General features: G+C 39.1%; 1 protein-coding gene across 1 annotated transcript in view; it reads left to right on the top strand.

Annotated features, from left to right (window-relative positions):
• Positions 1-2,127: 2,127 nt before the first annotated feature.
• ZBTB41 (zinc finger and BTB domain containing 41) overlaps positions 2,128-22,934 on the top strand; it is a 51,532-nt gene continuing 30,725 nt past the window's right edge. The window contains exons 1-5 of the mRNA XM_075528694.1: positions 2,128-2,230; positions 2,885-4,122; positions 13,106-13,313; positions 18,099-18,168; positions 20,245-20,392. Of these exons, the coding sequence (XP_075384809.1) occupies positions 3,003-4,122; positions 13,106-13,313; positions 18,099-18,168; positions 20,245-20,392 (1,546 nt within the window). The 5' untranslated portion in view covers positions 2,128-2,230; positions 2,885-3,002. The remainder of the gene's footprint in view (positions 2,231-2,884; positions 4,123-13,105; positions 13,314-18,098; positions 18,169-20,244; positions 20,393-22,934) is intronic.

The following is a 22,934-nucleotide window of genomic DNA, read 5'->3' as shown; positions in this document are numbered from 1 at the left end:
AAGTATGTGAGACCGAGTTGCTGTGCATATCTTCCAAGACAAATTTGTTTGTTCTTCTGGAATTCTATGGTATATTCCATATTCTTTGTCAGCACCACCATTCATATGCATCAGCCGTTCTTCAGTCTTCCTGATTCCTCGTCCAGCGTTCACATGCATGTGACATGATGGAAAATGCCAAGGCTTGAGTTAGGCACATCCTAGTCTTCAAAGTGACATGCTTGCTTTTCAACACTTTGAAGAGGTTGTGTGCAGCAGATTTCTTTTAATGTGTATATATATAAAGGAGTCCTGGTGGGCTAACTGCAAATCAGAGATTTCAACCCAGGCAAAAAAGAAGGCAATCTGCTCCAGCAACGACGACAGCCTCACAAAACCTGCACGGAGCTGCTGTCAGTCAGAATCCTGAAGGCAGCGTGCTGGTATACATATATATATATATAGCCACATATGCACATATACATCCTCATCTATATTGTAAGTACTAATGTATTTATGGTTTTCACCCATATTTTAAAATCTTAGTTTATGGATTGGTTTATTTTTTCATTTTCCTTTCAATCCCTTCTTTAATTTCGAAAACACACGAGACATTGATTTTCAGTGACTATTGGCTATCAGTTAGTTCTAATAACTGTGTGGTAGTTTGAGAGCAGTAGTTAGTCAGCAGCAGGTAGATGGGCTTTTTGCTTAGGTAAAGCTTTAGAGTTCTCACAACCCAGAGAGGCGATCCTACTCCGTTTTGTAGGGTCCTTAAGAGTCAGAGTCCACTCGATGGCTATGAATTTGATTTGGGCCAGTCTTCGTGGATCCTGTAGACACCATTTTTAACAGTTTCTTTTATTTATTTAGGAGCCCTGGTAGTGTAGTGGCAGTTTGAAAGCGTAAAAAGTGGCAATCTTGGAAACTCGCTGGGGCAGTTCTGCCCTGTTCTATAGGGTCAAAATGAGTTCGAATTGTCTTGATGGCAGCGAGATTTTTTTTATTGTTAATTTATTTTTCCCAACGTACTTTTTGATGTTGTTGTCATTATTTATTTATTTATTTATTTATTTGGGTCAGAAGCAATCACATAGGTGATCCTTATAAGAATCAGAGTGTTATTTTTATAGGAATTATCACAGAAGATTATTTTAATCTTCTCATGCTGACACTTGAGAAGAGCCTATCTCCCCAGTCCCCTTGTCTCTGTGAGATATTTTCCTTTTCCTTCTTCCATTGAGATGGTTTTCTTTCTAGAGTTTGCGTGTGTGTGTGTGTGTGTGTGTGTGTGTGTAGGGGGAATAGTGGTGAATGGGAGTGAGGGATTTCTAATCTGAATTTCCATCCTATTTGGTCTCAGCTTTCATTTTATTTCCCTTACCAATGTCAACTGAACCATCTAGGATCCTGCTACTCAAATAGGATCCTCAAAGATCAGGATCAGTGTAAATGGTTAGAAATGCAAAATAGCAGCCACTGGCTTCAAAAGTCGCCTTCATGGATTTTTCTTGTTTCCGATTTCCCTTCCTGTTTGCCAGCTGCACAACCTACATTTTCCCCATAAGCAATAGAAAGTTTAAAAAGTGACCGTCCTAGCGTTTAAATCAGAAGGACAAAAGAAAGAAACACTTAGCAAAGTCAAGATCGGCTCTCAGCTGCTCAGGGAGAGAAAGAATAGACCGTCTTCTCCAAAGTCTGGGGAACCCTGGGCAGGGTCTGTGAGAGTCTCTGGAAGGGGCAGTGTTTGCTGGTTCCCGCACCGCGGGTGTGCTGAGTGGATGATTGCAAATTATTAAAGATATCCAAACAGATGAAATCCATCGCTAACGGTATTTTCCCAGACTCTGCTAAGACTTTCTAGAAGTGCCCTTCTTTTCCTCGCCCCACTGGAGCAAAGCGGTGCCCGTGTCAATCACAGCAAAGCCACTGGGCGACCGCGAAATCCCGGAGTAACGGATGCAGGCGTAGCCAGGGCCCGGGAGGAGCGAGAGGAGAGGACAGAGCATGCGTCCAGAGGAGGCACGCGCATGCGCAGTGGCTGCCGCCGGGCCGCCGGCTGGTCCGGCCCGGCTGCGCGGAGGCTGCGCGCTCGCTGGGCGAACGTGCGGGGCGGCTGCGGAGTGGCTGAGGGAGGGAAGAGCCGAGGGAGGGGGTGGGGGCTGAACCCGGAAGTGGGTAGGCGCTGGAGCAAGCGCGCCCAGAGTGGAGCTCAGCGGCTCGGAGCCAGCGGGGGAGCCCTGGGTTCCCGGTAATGGATCTGTGGGGCGTGTGCCCAGGGAATCTGGGGCGGGAAGGGTCGTGGGATCGCCTCTGGCGAGCGGATTCTCCGCCTGGCCATGGCCTGGCGAGGCTCGAGAGCTTCCAGTCGTCGTCCCTCAGGTTGACCCCACTTCTACTCCGTGCCCCTCCCGGGCTGTCCCCCTCGCGTGGGGTTCGGCCGAGGGACTCACTCCGTGCCGGTGGAGCAGTGCCTTGCTCGCCTCAGGGAAGTGTGATCCTTGTGTGACTTGGATTTCGTGCCCGCGACGGCCTTATTGTCACCGCCCCTGCGCCCCCCCAAACACGGCTGCAGCCCCCACCCAGGCAGCCCCGTCAATGTGCTTGCAGGGATCCCTCCTTTTACTGCCCGATTATTTCCACCCTGATCGTAAAACAGGCCTGAAAGATGCGCCCTGGTTTTTTAAAACATTATTCTTTTGTTGGCTCTCTTTTCTAACCCGGCCCTCCTTGCCCGCTTTAAGATGTTAGTCACCCGTAAGAGTCTGAACTGCGGCTTTATCACAATTAAGTTATCATCTAGAAAGGACCTCGTTGACTAATGCAGTTGCATGAAGGAGGATTACTGTGCCATGGAGTTTTCCATATACATCTATATTTCTTATGCTTCTTACTCTTTTTGCAGACCATGAAACCCTTGGGCACGCCCCTCCAGAAGCTGTTAATCTAAGACAATCCACTTTTCCTTTACAAATCACTTAAGACACTTATGAAGTTTCTTGTTCTGAAATTGCTGTACTGCAATGAAGAAAAGGAGAAAGGTGACTTCAGATCTTGATGAGAAAATCCATCTAGGCTGTCACAAAGATTCTTCTGAAGGAAATGCTGCAGGGGAGTGTGAGCAAGTAATCTATGCTCCCTCAGAAAGACCAACTCCGGGCGCTCTTCACTGCTACCAGGACCTTCCTCCTTCCCTGGAGCAGAGGAAGCTCTTGAGCTCTTTGCAATATAATAAGAATTTACTGAAATACCTAAATGATGACAGGCAGAAACAACCGTCTTTCTGCGATTTACTTATCGTCGTAGAAGGAAAAGAGTTCAGTGCGCATAAAGTCGTCGTTGCTGTTGGCAGTAGTTATTTTCATGCGTGTTTGAGCAAAAATCCAAGCGCCGATGTTGTCACTCTGGATCATGTAACACATTCAGTTTTTCAGCATTTGCTTGAATTTTTATACACATCAGAGTTTTTTGTGTACAAATATGAAATACCGCTTGTTTTAGAGGCTGCAAAATTTCTGGACATTATAGACGCCGTCAAGCTGCTAAACAACGAAAACATCGCCAGCTTTCAGACTGAATTAACGGAAAAGTCACCCCCAGAAGAAACACTAAGTGAATTAACTGGAAGACTATCACATAATCATCAGTGCAAATTCTGTAGTAGACATTTTTGTTATAAAAAGTCCTTGCAGAACCATTTGGCTAAGACCCATCGATCCCTGTTATTGGGGAAAAAACATGGGTTAAAAATGTTGGAGAGGGGTTTTTCTGCCAGAAGACCTAACAGGAACCGGAAATGCCCCATTAAGTTTGATGACACCACTGATGATGAACCAGAAAGTGGTGATGGGTCGGATAATTTGAATCAAGATAATTTTGATAAAGAAAAGTCTGATAGAAATGATTCTGAGGATCCCGGAAGTGAATATAATGCTGAGGAAGATGGGCTAGAAGAGGAAATGTCAGATGAATCTTCTGACATTGAAGAACACAGCGAAAAAGATCAAAACGAGGCAGAAGAGGAACCAGAGGCCGGTGATGCTGTGGGAAATATTCATGAAGGGTTAACACCTGTAGTTATTCAGAAAAGTAACAAGAAGATACTGCAGTGCCCCAAGTGTGAGAAAACATTTGACCGAATAGGTAAGAAAAGAAACATTGTTTTCTGCCTCTAATAACTCATTCTCATTACATTTTGAAGGTGATCATTAAAATAATTAAATAATAAAATTTGAAATAACTTTTTTAAATGATGGTGAATGTATTAGAGAGGATACTTTGGTGATCAGTACATATTTTAACCTGCTACTTTGTATTTGTTAAGGATTCAGTAATAAGGAATTTATGGGAGCCTAAATCAAAATGTGTTTTTTCCCCCTAGTATACCAATGATAGGTGACAGATTAGTAATTCATGTATCTGATATTAAAGGCACCAGCATATATAGAAAACTTTGATTTATTGCTAAGTTAATTTTGGAGAGAAGTGCTATTTTTAGACCATCAAAGAAAATCAAATTAGATTGAAATTTATATGATTTATATGCTATTTCCCCTTGAAGAACATGGTAATATGTTTAGAAAATATTTTGTAGGTTAGAAGAAATTTAATATTTTCCAGTAAAATAATTTTGGAAATATCATGAAATGAAGGAATACTTTGTTAAGGACTGGATTGAACTTTAGCATGCTAACTAGATAGTCAGCAGTTCAAACCCACCAGCACACTTCATGGGACAAATATGAGGCTAGCTACGGTACCATCCTAAAGATTTCCAGTCTTGGCTGGAAACTAAAGAGCAATTCCACTTTGTCCTGCAGTGTCTCTATGAGTTGGAATTGACTTGATGGCAGTGGGTTGTGGTATATGAACTTTTTAATTGCAGCAATTAAAGTATTTCAAAGTAAATTAAAGTTATGAAATTGTGAAATATATCACAATGATGAAAGGACATAGAAAGCAATTTGACCTTGAAAAATTACTTACTCTGGCTAATGCCATTAAGTCGATTTCTACTCATAGTGACCTATGTTCAACAGAATGAAACACTACCCTGTTCTGTGCCATCCTCCAATGGCTCTTTTGTTTGAGCCCATTGTTGCAGTCACTGTCAGTCCATCTTGTTGAGAGCCTTCCTCTTTCCTCTGCCTTTCTACTCTACCAAGCATAATGTCCTTTCTCCAGGGACTGGTCTCTCCTGATAACATGATGTCCAAAGTACAAAGAAGGAACAAGCTACCCACTTTGGAGGAATTAGCTGCTGAAAATCTTATGGCTAGCAATGAAACTTCAGTTACTGAAAGCCCGATGGATAGAAATGACTTACTATAGTTTCACATAGTCCCTGGTGTTGAGTTCCTTGTTATTGGTATATTGGTTTTAAATAGTATTGTTAATCATTTATTTTCAAAATATATTATGTGTTAATCAGCTGGAAGGACATACATGTACCAATAGCTTATTAATAAAGTCAGGCTTGGTAAATCAAAAAGAAAACAATGCCATCTAATAGATTCCAATTCATATCACCCCTAGAGGACAGAGTAGAATTATCCCCATGGGTGCCTGGGATTCACAGTCTTCACTAGAGTAGAAAGACTCATCTTCCCCTGCCAGGGCCCCTGGTAGATTTACACAGCTGACCGTGTGGCCAGTAACCCAACCGGCAATCCACCAAAGCTCCTTCAGGCTTGTTATGGACTGTTGTAATGCTAAACACAAGCACGATGAGGAATACAGAGTGAGTGCTTTGAATTAAGTATGAAGAACATTCTATCCATACATTGTACTTCTCAGACTTTATACTCTTAACACGTTTCCTTTATTTTGTCTTAATTTGATCACTTTTGACCTGGTGAGAAGTACGCAGTACTTAGTTCACAATTGACTTTGAAGGTCTGGCACACAGAACTCAAGTTATCTCCCTGAACACGAGGCTTGTGAGATACTTTATGAGAGAAGAGTTCTGTGTTCAAGTGAAACTGGGAAAACTCTGTGTGTGTGTGTGTGTGTGTGTGTGTGTGTGTGTGTGTGTGTGTGCGTGTGCGTGTGTGTGTTTTACTGGTGAAAAGCATTAGTTGTTAAGTCAGACTACCCAGATTTAAAAATTTTGGTCTAGGGCCCATTGCTTGCACAGCTTGTGCATATTTGGTTTCGTTTCCTTATCAGTAAAATATTAGGCTAACAATACCTTCTTCTGGGGTTTTGATGAGGAATCAAAGGCATCATTCTTATGAGTTACTAAAAATATTGTGTGAAATTTAGGTGTTAAAGAATGGTAGCTGTTCTCACTCGTTTACTTAACATATTTATTGAGTGTGTCTAATCTGCTAAACAATTATGAAATGACATGTTCTTTGCCATAAAGAATCTTAAGAAAAACACAACCATATAACAATAAAGATAATCTTATCAGGGTAATTACGGACGACTAGGGGAAACAGGACAAGTTTCACTGAACAAATATTATTTGAGCTGTGACCTAAAGAGTGAGAGAGGTGCTTAAAATGCAGAAGGACTAATACGTGCAAAATTGTTGAAGCGTGTTGTGTTCTAGAAATTTCTAGGTGGACAGTATTTTCAAAGTGAGAGGTGTGAGGAGTGACAGGTAAGCAGAGGTCAAAATCTGAATGGATTGTCTACTACCTAGATGACTTTACGTTTTATCTTGTATGTGATAGAACTTTGAGAAGATTTAATAAAGGAAAGGACAGCCATGTGGACTTTAGAAGGATTGTGCTGGCTTCTCTGTGGAGGAGGACATTAAAGAGAAGGAGCTAAGGGAAGAACCAGAGACTGGGAGACTAAACAGAGGACCAGATGGATAAGGTGGGCTTGAAGTAGAAGAGTGAGTGGCATTGGAAATAGGTTATGGGACAGAGTACATAAGAGACTTACATAAAATGTAGGCTAAGCAACCGGTGATTGGCTAAATGAAAGAATCTGTAGAGGGAGAAGACCCACTTGTGGTCAGTGGGAGTCTGTATCTCTATCAGAAAGGTGCCCTGAGGCAAGGTGCAGAAGCTCTTGGCTGGTAGCTAAAAGGTTAGTGATTAAATCCCACCAGCTGTTCCAAGGAAGAAGGATACAGCAACTACTTTTGTAAAGATGTATCCTCTGAAAACCTTATGGGCAATTCTACTCTTGTTTTACAGGGTGCTTAGGGATTAGGCTTGACAGCCTTGGGGTTTATATCATAACACCTACTTTGAAAATCAGTTCAAGCCTACCTTCCAATCGTCCTGATGTTACTCCCATTCTTTTCATAGGATTAAAAAAAGACCTAGAATTGTGGCTGGTGTTTATCCCATTAAATTGCTCATTGGAAAGGTTATGTATTTTGCTTTGATTCGTATCTGTTGTCAAAGTTCTTGCAAACAATACGTTTTCATTGTGTTTGTTTGAGGGGACTAGGTTGGAAAGTTTGGTGTTTGACTTGACTTTTTATTTGTAAGAGACCAGGTAGGTTTGCTTCCAGGATTCTAACTTGGCTGCCTCAGGTGTGTTTATGAGTGGTCATAAACGCGAACCCTTCTGTTGGAACTCCACAGTATGCCTTCTAATAACATTGCTTTGGATCTTTTATCCTTTCTAATATATTTTTTAATAGGTACTTGGAGTATGCTTCCTGATCCAGTTGTATATTTCCCTGGGCTATCAGCTGTCTTTTTCTCAGTTTATTCTCATGCAAATAAGAATCCTTTGACTTTTCCCCTTGTACCAATACCTAGTGGGTGAAAAGGCCAAAAAAAAAAAAAAAAAGAGGGTTGGTGGATGGGGTAAGTACTTCACAGATGGGGTCAGAGAAAATTTAGGTAATACTTTTCACGGAATTTATCTTTTTATTGTTCCTACATAGAAATAAAAATTTTTCTCAGATTATAGTGTGTGATCTCTTCAGGAACTAGCTTTTTTATTTTTTTTTTTTGTTAAAAACATGACACAGGATTAATGAACATTAAAAGGAGAAACCACCCTGCTAGAACTTCCACTTGGTTTTTTATAGAGAAAGGGTTAGGTTTAAAGTTTAGAGGATTAAAATGGAAGGTTGTAGAAATATTGAGAGAAAATTATGTTCTTTTCTAGGAACTTTTTGAAGCCACCTCGAACTTCTCAAGGCTAAATATTTTTTAAGTATTCATTAACGAGCTCTGTTGACACTGTGGCTGAAACATTTGGCTGTCAACCAAAAGGAAAGTGGTTTGAATCCACCAGCTGCTAGCTGCTCGGAGGGAGAAGGCTGGGGTAGTCTGCTTCTGTAGAGATGTACCGCTTTGGACCCGTGTGGGGCATTTCTACTCTGTCTTCTAGGGCCACTGTGAGTCAGAATTGCCTTAAAGGCAGTGAGTTTGGCTTTGCTTTGTTTGCTTTATACAAATACATTTAAGGTCTAATATTAAGATTTAGGAACGTCAGATACACAGTGAGGTTATTTGATGATGGTTTTCTTTGCAATCACTTTACATACAACTGATCAGTGTAGTTTTTATGGTCCATATGGGTGAGTAAGGTCGGAAGCATAAGGTCAAGTTGGGTCATGTGAAAATACCTTGGTATTTTCATGTTTCAGGGCACAATTCATTTGGGATTCAATTCAGAAAAATACTGTGAATGAAATTTCTTAATATCAAGTTTGCTTTCTGTTGATCAAGAACAATTGGATGTAGTTCAGTATTTTATGAAAGAACACAATTTTAATTGAAACTTTATTTGATAGGTTTGAAATGAAAATTTGACTTAAACATTATTATTGAATTCTAATTTCCTTCTTCTAGAAATAAGCATATATAGATGTTGGATGTGTTTATGCTGAGGAGGCTCACAACCCTCAATCCCATTCTCCCCACTATTGATTTAAACCTGAGAGTTCTGGGGGATTCGCTGTTGTGTTTGTTGTTTTTAAACCGCTCCCCACCCATCTCCTTGAGATTACCTTAGGTTTTCTGCTCCCTGAGTTCCTGAAGAAGTTATGCCTCTTCTGTTATCAAGAAAAATTAATAACCCTGTGAAGTAAATGTGCCTAAAATGTGAATTAATATCTTTAAAAAGAAAATGTCCTTCACCTTAGAGATTCTAGTTTGGTGGTTTTGACATTCAACTACATTCAAATAAGGAACAAATTCCTGATTAAAAAAAGAGATTTAACTTTTTTACAGCAATGATCCTTTCATAGGAAATAAAATATTTGGTGGGAAATTTTTCATCCTTTAATTGCTGTTGTTTCTGTAAACTTGGGAATAAAATTGAAGAAATTTAAACATTTGAAGTTTGATAAGGTATCCTTTAATTTCGAGAATCTATACTGACTTTGTATAGCCATTATTCAATTAAGAATGAGTCTGTCCTAGAAAATCATCTATTTTATGTGTGAAAAAAAAAGATATATATATCTTTTACCCTGGGTGGGTAGCATTTACAGATTAAAAACTGTGAAACATATTTTTATCTAAACATTTTTTTCAAGGTCGATACAAAGAAGTTTATACAAAGACCTCTATCTTATCCAAATTAAAGTTCTAGGATGTTAAAATATAGCAAGACTGTTTGGATTCTGACTTTGGCACCTCAGTTTATATGTAATTTCTGTTTAACAAATGTTAAGGAATCCAAAAAAAGGTCTGCCCCTTCCACAATAAAGAATAAAATCAACTCCCAGAACAGTTTCCCAGAGAAATGATGCTCTAGCAAATAAACAAACAAACGCACTGCCACTGAGGCCATCCTGACTCATTTCACCCTAGTGTGAGCCTTTATTAAGGATATTGTGTGTCCCAAGATGAACTTTTGCTTTTGGTACTAGGTCTCAACCTAGGGGAGGCAGGAAGCGTGGGGTACTCGGGCAGCTATCCCAGTGCGGCTGGAAGGGAACTGAGATGCTCAGAAATTTGAGCAGCGATGAGGGCACAAACCATAATCAGTCTCAGGTTCACAGATGAATCTTGGTCTGCTGTAATATATGCTTATACATCAGGTATACCTATATTTATATTAAGAATTACAGTCTCAGCAACCTTTCCTAAAGGGATGCTTTGAGTCAGAGTCAATTGCATGGCAGTAAGTTTGGTTTGAATATAATTCTAAAATGTAACCCATAATACATATGAATAGAATAAGATGGTTGTCATTTGCTGCCAAATTGACTGACTCGTTGTCCGTGACCCATGTAGACAGAGTTCAAACCACGAACCTTTTGACTAGTAGTTGAGCACTGTACCATTAGCATCAGCCACACTCCAAACCCACTCATCAAGCTGATTCCAATCTATGCTGACCCGATAGATGAGTAGAACTGCCCCGTGGGTCTCTAAGGGAACAGAGAGCTTCATCTTCCGTAAAGTGACTGATGGAGTTGAACTCCCAACTTTGTGGTTCCCAACTCTGCCACTCAAGCTCCTCTCGTATCACTCAGACTGGCAGTCATGACAATGGGTAATGTTTACTGGTGCGCACTGTGTGCTGGGGAGCCCTGATTGTATTGGGTACACAGCTAAACACAAGGTCAGCGGTTTGAACTCACTGGCTGTGGATGAAGAATGAGACTTCCTGCTCCTGTGAAGACCGATAGTTTAGGAAACCAGAGTCATGAGTCAGATCAACTCAGGGTAGCGAGACTCTGCTGATGACCAAAGTGTTGTATCTAGTCTTCTCACAAAACCCCTTGATGTGTTAACTCAGTCAAGAGGTTAGGCTTAATTAAGGTCACAGAGGTGACTCAGGTGCTGACATACTAAAATTTTAGACTATGTGCATATAGAAAAAAAATGTATAGACCATTTGTGCAGTCTGTCCTAAAATACCTAATGAATTTTCATTCTACATTTTTGTTCCTTTTTTTCCTGTTTATCATTGACACTTTTCCCAGATTAAGACAAGTATGGATTTCATTTCTTCCAATTTTCCTTATGCGATAAGCACAATACTAATAATTTTTAAGGAACGCTTCCTTAATCTTATTCATTAGACTTACTATGACCGTATATACTTCTGTCTAGTACAAGGAGCAGCAGTGGTGCAACAGTTAAAGTGCCTCGCTGCTGACTGAGAGTGTGGTGGGTCAGAGCTACCCAGAGGGTCCTAGGAAGACAGGCCTGCTCCGACAGGTTCTGGCTGAAACCCAGTGGAGCAGTGCAGCTCCATCAGACCGGATCAGTAGGAGCCAGAATAGACTAGGTGGCATCAGGAACAAAGTGCTGAGCTTCCTTATGTTAAGAAAAATACTTGTGATATTCGCCTCAGTATCCTTGGGATATATTGGTCTTTTTCTAATTTCCATAATGTATATAGGAGTTAGGATAAAAGAATACATGGCTGAAATGCTATTTCACATTAGCTTTGGCCTGAAAATTTGTTTACATTTATTTTGTAGGACAAAGAATGAAAACTAACTTTTCATTGAAAATTGTTCTCCGTATGGATGATTTCTTAAAAAAATTAATTGGTTTTACTTGAAGACTTCCTTCATTGGAGGTTCTTCTTTACACTCCTAATTGTCCACATTCACAACTTAGATTACTCAGTAAGAATAATAGCTAATGTCAACTGATAGCTTATAATGTGCCAGAGAATGTTGCAAGAACTTTGTGTCTGAGCTCCCCAATTCCTAGAACAATACTATATTGATATTATAATCATCATCTTATGCTAGGGGAAGAAAATTTGAGACAGCGGGAGATTATTGTCCAAGGTCATGCAATCTGCTATTTAAAGGTCCAGAATTCATATCCAGGTGCTTGTAGCCCAGGCCTATACCCTTCCCATAGTATTCTTCCATCTTTGGGATGTAAGGTTATAAATTATTTCTATTTTAACTAGGACTGTCAATAAAATCTAATATTTTTATTTCAATTTTTCTCTGTGTTAAATACTTGTGTTAAAGGAATACTTGTGTTAAAGGTTCTTGATTCTACTGGAAACACCTGTAGCATCTATACAGAACTCAGATAGGTCCTCAAATTATAAAGCACATTTTATCTTAAGTATAATTAGATACTGACCCATCCTTAGGCCTTAGCAATTTAGTATTCTGCATGTTCAACTAGATATTATTTACTTAAAATTTTACAACTCAGAGAAACATTCTATGAACAGGTTATAACGAAGGAGCCTGGTAGCCTGGTGTGTTACACTCTGGGCTACCAACTGCAAGTTTGGCAGTTGGAACTCTGCAGTCACTTCATGGGACATGGGGAAGGCTGTCTTTCTGCTTGGAGATTTGCAGCCTTGAGCAAATCCACAGGGCAGTTCTGCTCTGTAGTGAAGGGTTACTAGGAGTCAGAATCGACTTGCTGGCAATGAGTTTACAGTTTTTTGGTCTTTGTTTTTTTAATCATTTTATTGGGGGCTCATACAACTCTTATCACAATCCATACATACATCAAAGCACATTTGTACATTTATTACCCTCATCATTCTCAAAACATTTGCTCTCCATGTAAGCCCCTGGCATCAGCTCCTCATTTTCCTCCTCCCTCCCCATGTCCCCCTCCCTCATGAACCCTTGAGAATTTATAAATTATTATTTTGTCATATCTTACACTGTCCGATATCTCCCTTCACCCATTAAGTGAAATATGTTATAACATAGGTTCTAGTTAATATTCTGCTTCTGTAGTATATTTAGATAACTGTAGGAATGAGATGAAATACTATCTAAGAAATATAATCATGTTATTTTATCTTTGTTATGTTTTGAATAGGGCTGTCAAATCTAAATATCCTTTTCCATCCGTGGATATACATAGTGAAAGCAAAATATGAAAATAATGCCTTAAAGGATGAATAGATCTTTTGCTAAAGGTTAAAATATATTGTAACCTTTAAAGCATTTAAAAATGCATTTAAAGTTGAGTTCAAAGAATTTACTTGCATAGTTTTTAGCCATTTTCCAAAAACTTGTACTTTTTCAGGTGTGTAAAAATAATTTTTAAATGACCCATGTTTTTAGGAAAAGATATATATTTTGTGTGTGATAAGCTAAAACAGTTTGAGATTTAATGAGTAGAAATGTAGGCCAACTTTTTTCTAGATTTGTATTTTAAATATGCTATTACAAGATTTGTTTTTATTATCAAATTCCAATCACTCTAGCAAATGTGCTAAATTTAATTCTAATGTCTTCTTTTTTTAGGAAAATATGAGAGCCACACTCGTGTTCACACAGGTGAGAAGCCCTTTGAGTGTGATATTTGTCACCAGCGCTATTCGACAAAGTCTAACCTAACTGTTCACAGAAAGAAGCACAATAATGAAACAGAATTTCATAAGAAGGAGCACAAGTGCCCATATTGTAATAAACTTCACGCAAGCAAGAAGACTTTAGCCAAGCATGTTAAGAGGCAAGTATTATATTTCTTCTATAATGTATTGTATTGTGCCTTTTAATTTAAATGTGTAGTAAACTAAACACATCAATGGAGGACTTGTCTTCAATACTTTTACTGTTTCACATTTTGCTGAGTCTATAAATCATGAAATGAATAGTAAATGTTGGCTTGTTCATATCTTCCAGCTGTGCTTTTGAGATTAAGCTTTTTAAATATGGAAATAGCAACTGCAGTCCATCATGTAGAACTTTAAGTTACAGTATTGTCCTTAGCCTGTTTTCTGTTTGGGTGTCCTAGTTGCCTATTGCTGCTATAAGATACATACCACATGTGGGTGGCTTTAATGAACAGAAATTTAGTTCCTCTTAGTTTAGGCGATGGATGTTTAAAGTCTGGGTACTAACACTAGGCAAAGGCTTACTCTCTCTGACTACTCTGGAGGGAGGGCCTTTTCTATTTTGACCTTCTCTTCAGGACAGTCTTCTTGTGGCTTGGAATCTTCCCAATTCAGCTTCTCTAGCTTCCTTGCCTAATATGTTTTAAACCTCAAAAGAGATTGCTTTCAGAGATATCCTCCACAAATCCGCTGCTGGTCACCAGGTTGTCTGTGGGTAAGCCCCCAGAAGTGGACTACTGCGCCTTCTTTCCAGTCTCTTCGTTTTGACACTCCACTGAGACCATGGGGGAACCTGCTAATATGTAAAATACTGGTGGCCTGCCGTCCGTCATCACAGCAATACACAAGCCATAACAAACTGACAGACAAAATGGTACAGCAGTCCATAGACAGGAGTATCCAGAAAGTCAAATTGGATTCAGAAGAGAACATAGAAGAAGGGATATCAATGATGATGTCAGATGGATCTTTGCTGAAAGCAGGCAGTACCAGAAAAAAATGTTTTGTTGTGTTTTATTGACTATATGAAGGCATTTGAGTATGTGAATTATAACAAACTATGGAGAACATAATGCAGAAGGAGAATTCCCGAACACTTCCTGATACAAGCTTATAGATTCCTGTGGAATCTCCAGGCTAAGAGGCAGCTGTAACAGAAGAAGGTGATACTGAGTGGTTTAAAATCAGGAAGTATCAAAGTTGTATCCTTTCATCATACTTATCCAGTCGGTGTACTAAGAAAATATCTCAAAATCTGGACTGTCTGAAAAAGAATGAAGCGTCGGGAGTGGAAGACAGCTCATTAATAACCCGTGATCTGCAGATGTCACACTCTTGCTTGCTTACAGTGAAGAGGACTTGAAGCGCTTAATGATGAAGATCACAGAATGCAGCCTTCCGTGTGAATTACAACTCACTGTAAAGAAAACAAAAACCACAACTAGACCAATAGACACCATCAAGATAAATGGAGAAAATAATGGAGTCAGGGATTTCATTTTAATTGACTCCACAGTCAACAGTCATGAAAGTAAGCAGTCAAGAAAGTAAATTATGTGGGCAAATCTCCTGCCCAAGACCTCTTAAAAATATTAAAGAGCAGAAATGTCATTTTGAGGACTGATGTTCGTGCCCCAAATCATGGCATTTTCAATCACCTTATGTACATGCAATAGCTAGGCAATGACTAAGGAAGACTGGTAAAAAATCAACGCATGTGAATTATGGTGTTGACAAAGTATTGGGGATTGTCATATGAACCAGTAAATCTGGAAGACATGCAGTCCTGATGCTTCTTGGAACGAGGATGGTACCATGTCATCTCATATACTTTGAACATGTTAACAGGAAGGATTAGTCCCTGGAGAACAACATTGTCCTTGGTGGAGTAGAGGGCCAGAAAAGGAGGAAGACCCTCAATGAGATGAATTTAGGCAGTGGCTGCAGCAGTGGTCTCAAGTGTAACAAGTGTGAGGATGGTACAGAACCAGGCAGTGTTTAGCCCTGTTGTGCAGAGTCCCTATGAGACAGAACCTACAACAGTCCACCTAACAGCAACCACTACACTAGTCCCATCGCCTTCCCAAGGGTAATGATAGCTATCGTGAAAACCCAACTCCTTGCCGTGGAGTCCACTCCAACTCATAACCCCCCTTTTGTGAGCGAGCAGAACTGTCTGAAACGGAACAGAACTGGTAGAGCTGGGTTAGCAGCCTGAAGCTTAAACCACTACACGACAAGGGCTTCTAATTACAAGCACAGAGGTTAGAATTTATAGCATATGTGTTTGCCAGATGCAATTTAATCCCTAAGTGTTCACCTTTTGGCTCTTCAAGATCCATATCATTCCCACATTTAAAACATCCACCCCATCACAATATCCCCAAAGCCTTAATTCCAAGTCCAAAATTTCATCTTCTGGAATTGTCTGAATGAAATATGACTAGAAACATAGGGATCTTCTATTCTATGCAGAATTCCCTTTCATCTATCAACATGTGAAATCTAGACTACAAGTTATCTTTTTCCAAAGTACAATGGTTTAACAGGCAGCACAAGGTAGGTAATTTCCACTGCAAGTGAGAGTAATTGGGGGCAAAATCAGGAAGACTGGTATCAAATGAACCCTGCTGCCATCAAGTCTGTTCTGACTCATCATGGCCCTGTGGGGCAGGGTGGAACTGTTCCCGTGTGCTCCTCATACTGTCAGCCTGTATGGAAGCAGGTTGGCTCATCTTTCCCTCACGGAGGGACTGGGGCATTTGAAGCACAGGCCTTTAGGTTGGCAATAGAACATGTAAACCATGGGGCTGCCAGGGCTTCTTAGTGTACACACCAAGTAAGTGCAAAGCCCAGCAGAATCAATTACTTTAACTCTCAGGATTTGAAAGGGATTCTCTGTTCTTTAGAGCCATCTCAACAATACTCCTGCCTCCTGATTCTACTGTTGGCCACACCCTGGGCTCGGATGAAGGCACCTATGACGCGGGGTTTGTACTGCCTACCAGGCCTCTACAGAGCCCTTGGTGATGTGGAGAGGACTGCTAACCACTTCCTTTGCCATTCAAATCCACTAGCTATTCCTTGGGAGAAAGATAAGATTTTCAGCTCCCATGAAGATTTACAGCCTCAGAAATTCACAACCTCATTCTCCCAGTCAATCTGAGTGATAACTCCACCCTCTCAGCCCTGACAGGCTCAGTTCTTTTGCCGTCCACCCCCATAGATGCTCAGACAGAGTCTTAGCAGCTTTGCCCCCTTCAGCTTTGTGCCTGGGATTCATTCCCTGGCATTCTTGAATTGCTTGTCTAATCTATATGTGGATGGAGGGAGTTGTACAGATCGAACAAGGGAATATTGCCTGATTTAAAGTCAGAAAAGGTGTGTGTCAGGGTTGTATCCCCTCACTATATTTACTCCGTCTGTATCCTAGCAAATAATCAGAGAATCTGGCTTATATGAAGAAGAATGTAGGATCAAGATTGGTGGAAGACTCATTAACAACTGGAGATATGCAGATGACACAACCTTGCTTGCTGATGACGATCAAGGATTGCAGCCTACAGTATAGATTGCAGCTCAGTGTAAAGAAAACCAAAATTCTCCCAACTAGACCAATAGGTAACATCATGGTAAATGGAGAAAAGGTTGAAGTTGGCAAAGATTTCATCTTACTGGGATCCACAATAAATGTCCATATAAAACGCTCAAATGACACAATACATTGGTGAACCTGCTGCCCAAGAGTTCTTTAAAGTGTTGAAAAGTAAGGATGTTCCTTTGAGAGTCAAAGTGCACCTGACTCACACCATGGGGTCATCTATGTGTGTGTAAGTTGGATATGGAATCAAGAAAACAACAACAAAAAGAAATAAAGAAAAAAAAGCAAAGCATTTGGATTGTGGTGCTGGTGAAGAATATTCAAAGAACAATGGTCTGCCAAAAAAACTAAATATGTCTGTCTGTAAGAAGCACTCAGAATGTTCCTGAGAGGCAAGGATAACAAGATTTCGTTTCACATACTTTGGACATGTTATTAGGAGAGACCAGTCCCTGGAGAAGGACACCAGTAGAAAGGCAGCAAAAAAGCAGAAGACCCGCAACAAGATGGCTTGTCATGGTGGCTGCAACAATGGAGTCAAATATAAGAACAATTATGAGAATGGACCAGGACCAGGAGACGTTTTGATGTGTTATGTATAGGGGTCCTATAAGTTAGAACTGACTCCAAGACACCTAACAAAAACAACAATCTCTTTTATATTTAAAAAGAGATTGACTTAAAACAAGCATACACTAATATTGTCGCATTATTTTAGCAAAGACTCCTCCTTCACAAATGAGATTATAATCCAGGCTAAAGGGTTAGGCTATACAACAGTGCTTCCCAAAGGATGTGGTATGTCCCGTGGTGGGTGCTGGAATCATCCAGGGGGCTGCCCCAGCAGATACCAAAACTTTATCCGGAATTATGGATAGTATAAAGTTTTAATTGCCAGGGGTACTCTGAGTAATTTTTCCTAAAGAGGTGGCAGTAGGCCAAATAAATTTAGGAACCAGTAGTTCATCACATATATTTTTGAGGGACACAATTTAATCTATTACCCTTGGCTTTTGCCAAATGTGCTTTCAGGAATACGTGATTTTAGAACTCTAGGCAAGTTTTCATGCTCAAAGTTTTTCATATTCAATTTTATCTTTATTATATAGCAGATTATCTGTTACCAGATTTAAAATATTACTAGATGTATATTCTTAAATAATTCCTATGTCCCTATTTCTTTTAAGAGAAGAATCAATGCATGATTATTTTAATTGATTGTGAACAGATTCATATGGAATATGTCACTTAATATAATTTTTTCTAATAGTAAAGTAATCTATAGATTTTTTTCTGATAGATTTCATCTTGAAAATGCACAAGAATTTATTTCCATTAAGAAGACTAAGAGTGAAAGTTGGAAATGTGATGTAAGAGCTTTACATTTTTCTTTATATTAGAAAACCAAAATAAATGTAAGGATGCATTTTGAGAAAGTAAGTTAATTAGATTTTAAAATAATATGATCTAAATTTTCTGTTTTTTTAATACAAAATTATCCTAGTTTTCTTTATTTTTTGTAAAATTAGCCTGTTATCGGTAGTTTTTAGATGGAAATCATACTTTTAATTTTTATTATAAACACTGTATTTACAGTTTTGTAATTAGGCTGTGCCAGTATATTGAACATGGTGTTAAGTGCTAGGATTTTCCCATTGGTTTCTGGCTGTATATAACAAACCACCTTAAAATCGATAGCCTTTAAATAACCATTTCAGTATAATTCACTGTTTTGTGGGAAAGATAGCCTAATTTGGGACTGGATTTTGCTAGGTAATTTTTCTATTCCACATGGTATTTTCTGCAGTCACTCAGTGCTGTACAACTGGCAGATAATCCAATTTGGAGGATGAACTCACCTGATGGGCAATTTGGTGCTGTCTGATGTCCAAGAGCTCAGCAGGAACTGTGGCCTGGACTTTTAATTCTTACTGCTTTGCTCCCTTATGGGGTTAGTTGGGCTGATTTCTAGCTGTGCAGCTAGATGAAAAGAAGCCTAAATAGAAACTGAAAAGTTTATTATGGGTCAGCCTCAGAAGTCCCAGCGCCCACAGTATCACTTCTACCCCATTCTCTCACTTCTACCCCATTCTCTTGGCCAAACAAGGTAATTCAATGGCATTTTTCAATAGGAGGTGTAGCAAAGAATTTGTATGCATCTCAATTTTTTTCATATCCATAAACTACTTTTCCAGTCTTTAGGTAAATACTGCTTAATAGAATCACCAAGTAACATTTTATCTTCATCTCAGGCAATAGTTTTATGTGCAACAAAATTTTTTTTTCTAATTTAAACTTCTAAGACAAAGTTAATTGTCTTAGAATTATGAATGGGTATAAAATAGTTTCTTCTTGGATCATTGAACTTTAATTAATTTTATCATCTTGAATTGTAAAACTATAATAATAATAATTATATCGATCTCATAAGTGTATTGTGTGTTAATGGTGATAATCAAATAAAATGACTGAGGAACTTCTTAGTACGGTCCTGATAGATAGTACATGCTTTATTACTATTACAGTACTTCCCCTCCACCTTAATCTGCTGTCTACCAGATTTTAAAAATGTATTCATCTTGCCTGTGATCACTTCAAGAGATAACATTTCAAAAAATTTTCTGCAGTTTCTCATTCCTAATCATATATAACCAATTATAAAGCATTTATGATATCTAAGTGATTTAAAATATATAATTATGGACTTAGAAGTACTCACTGGAAATCTCCCCCCACCCCTTTTAATCTGATATCTGTCAAATTTCTTTAAGAAATATAAATCTTCCTTATGACCATTTAGGAGATGACATATTACAATATATTTTGTGGTTTGTTACGCCTACGTCTAGCCAGATATGGCCAGTATTGGAGCTCTGGTTCTGTAGTGCTTATCTGTTGGTCTGCGACCCGCATGGTTGGCAGTTCAAAAGCACCAGCAGCTCTGTGGGAGAAAGACTAGGCTTTTTACGCCCTGAACAGTTGCCGTTTCGGAAACTCAGAGGGGGTCGCTATGAGTCACCACTGACTTGATACCGGTGAGGTTTTTCTTAATAAAAGTTTTTATTTGTGATATATAAGGCATTTGAACTATATAGTTTATGGATTTAGAAATACTGACTAGATTTAGGAAGTTAGAATGCTATGTAGTCCTATTAGAGGCTGAAGGAGTGCAAATTCAATTACTCGTGGTACTTATTGAAGATAATTACTAATTGTATTTCTTCTAGGCACTTTCTATACAATTAGAAAATAATGTTTATTTCATTACTAAGTATTTTTCTTGTTAGTACAAGTACAGATTTATTGTAGTGATGATACTTCTGGTAAATTTTCTATTGGGAGAAATTTTTTCTTTGACCTCCAAATTTATGTGTATTTTCCCATCATGCCCTTTATACTTTAATTGTAAATCTGTGTTTTCTTATCTTGTGTGTACACTTGTTTAGATTTGTAAGAAATCTTTTACTCGAAGACCACACCTGGAGGAACATATGATTCTGCATTCTCAAGACAAGCCTTTCAAGTGCACCTACTGTGAGGAACATTTCAAATCACGGTTCGCACGACTAAAGCATCAAGAAAAGTTCCATCTGGGTGAGCACGTTACTTTTTCTAAAACTATGCCTAATGAGTGTTGATATGATTGATGATCGCATAATGCTAGCAGAGCCTCTCACTACTGAACCACCTTGGTGAACTCTGCATCGTGGCTTAGGAGAGGGTCGTCGTGGAAATTGGCAAGAGTACTGGATTGGTTGCAGATCCTCAAGATGAGTAAGTATGTTTATTCACAGTTGATTTATGGACATGCTTGGGAGGAAGCGTTTGTGTTTTAGGAAAACTCATTTTCAGGAAGTGCAATAAGCTTAGTTTGGAATTCAATGTGTGGTATTTGAAGAATTTTCTTTGGCTAGCTGGATGATAGCAAACCCATTTCAACTCCTGACCGCATGTGTGTCAGGTTAAGACGTTCTGTGACGGCCATTGTAAGGGAGTAGAGTGCCAGGCGTTTCTTCCACATTGTCGTCGGGTAGATTCACAATCACCGGGGCACCACAGGAGGAAGTGAGCCTTTCCCTTCAAGAGTTACAATTTCAAAAACTCAAATTCTATCAAACCTTTCTTAAGCAACAAATAATACCAATTAGCTCAATGCATTGCCTTGACTAAGCTATTCTTTCATATTATTCTATGCCAGCATTTACAAGAAGCCATCACACGAAACAATTTTCCTTTATTTCACATATATCCATGAGTGGATAGAGCACACAGGGGCTACCACTATGAAACTTCTTAGAAATAACCAAACATCTTGAAGGATGAGTCACTGAGCCTATGGGCTCAGGCCAGAGTTTCAAGGGACTAGGTCAGGTGGCCTTTAACATGGTTCAGAGGTAATGTTCTGCATCTTACTTTTGTGAGTAGCAACTGGGACCTTCAGTGCTCCTGAGTGGCCACTGTAGGTATAACTATTGGCCTCTACCTGTCTGGAGGAAAGAAGAGTGATGAAAATCAAAGACACATGGAAACAAATCAGTCCAGTGACTAATGAACCATGTGAAAATCAGTCCACCTAGATGGTGTCTGGCTATCACTACTCACTGCTCTAAAAGAGAGATCACATTAAAAGGTCCTGGATAGAGTGGGAAGAAAATGTGGGGGGAAACCCCAAATCATGACAGAGACCAGGCTTACCAGTCAGGTAGAGATTGAGGGAATCCCTGAGACTATGGCCTTTAGTCACCCTGTAGGTCTAGAACTGAACTCACCCTCAGCTCATTTTTCAGCCAAACAGGCAGGTCTGTAAGGGGAACAGTGACACTGGTGAGGAACACCTTATTACAGTCAACCTTTTCACATCAAAAAGGGCAACATTGACCCAAGGACAGAGTTCAGAAAGGTTAGGAGAAATGGAAACAGGAAACAGGGAGGAAGGGGGATAAGTGGTGTTACATTGCAGGGATTGCAGTGAGTGAGCTGAAACAAAGGGGTATGAATGTAAAAATGTTGAATATAAAACTAATGATCTGCTTTGTTAACTGTCACCCAATCCACAATAAGAAGTTAAATATATATGTGTATTAAAAAATCATAGCAAAATGTTTTGTAGTTACCAAAACTAGTCAGAGACTTGTTTACAATAGCATATTGCATATGAGATTTTCATTACTTTTTTGGACTTCAGTTCCTAAAAAAACCCAGCTTCAATTGGGGATTTGGTAGGTTTCTTTTTTAAAAATGTAAAACGATACACATTCTTCGAATCCTACATTTTAGAAATTATAGCAAAATACAATTTTATTTTATTTTTGTTAACATACTTTCTTCCACCACTTTTTCTACTTATTTTTAACATTTCTTTAATGCCTTATTAGTAAGTAAATATTCTAAACTGTTTTGAGTGGATGAAAAAAATCTAAAGAGTAAGTTTGGGTTCAAGAAAAACAAATGTGCATTTTTTGTTTTTGTTTCTTCATCTTGGAGTTTATCTCGAGTTATGTCATTGGGGTCACCCTCTTGAATTTTTGTTATGCGTTTTTTCTGTTTTTCAGTATATGAACCCCAGGATTCATGGATCTATAGGGACATCAAGTAGAATAAGGGTTTCTGGGGTAGGGGGTGGCGGGCTAGGGATGAAAGGGAGCTGATATCAAGGAGTTTAGGAAGGAAATGAATGTTTTAAAACTGACTGGGGTAGTCACTATACAATGCTGCTTGATGTGAATGAAGTATAGAATGATGCGATATCTGTATTAACTCCCAATAAAATGGTTTTGAAAAAAGGAAAACAAATGTAAGTATTAAAGCTTACAAATTGAAGCCCCTTGTCTGCACAGTGATCCTGTCACTAGAAGGACTCAGACAGCTAAGAAGCTGATGAGCTCAAGTTATTGCAGATGGTACTCCTGGAATAGAAGATGTTCTGATTTCATTGTTTTATCTTGGTTAACTTGAAAGAAAAAGTCTCTATTGTGCTTCAAAGATTAGTTTAAAAGATTTCTCATTTTTCTCTGTACCTCTTAAGAAGTATTTCAGGAATGGTTGGAAATAAGCATTAGGCAATCTGTTAACTAAACAAAAAAGGAAAATTCCCAAGGGAAACACACTCAAGGATCAATTTAGCAAAAATTTATTG

This window comes from Tenrec ecaudatus, chromosome 1 (genome assembly GCF_050624435.1).
Source record: "Tenrec ecaudatus isolate mTenEca1 chromosome 1, mTenEca1.hap1, whole genome shotgun sequence".
NCBI lineage: Eukaryota > Metazoa > Chordata > Mammalia > Afrosoricida > Tenrecidae > Tenrec > Tenrec ecaudatus.
This window is presented reverse-complemented; position numbering and strand designations above follow the sequence as displayed.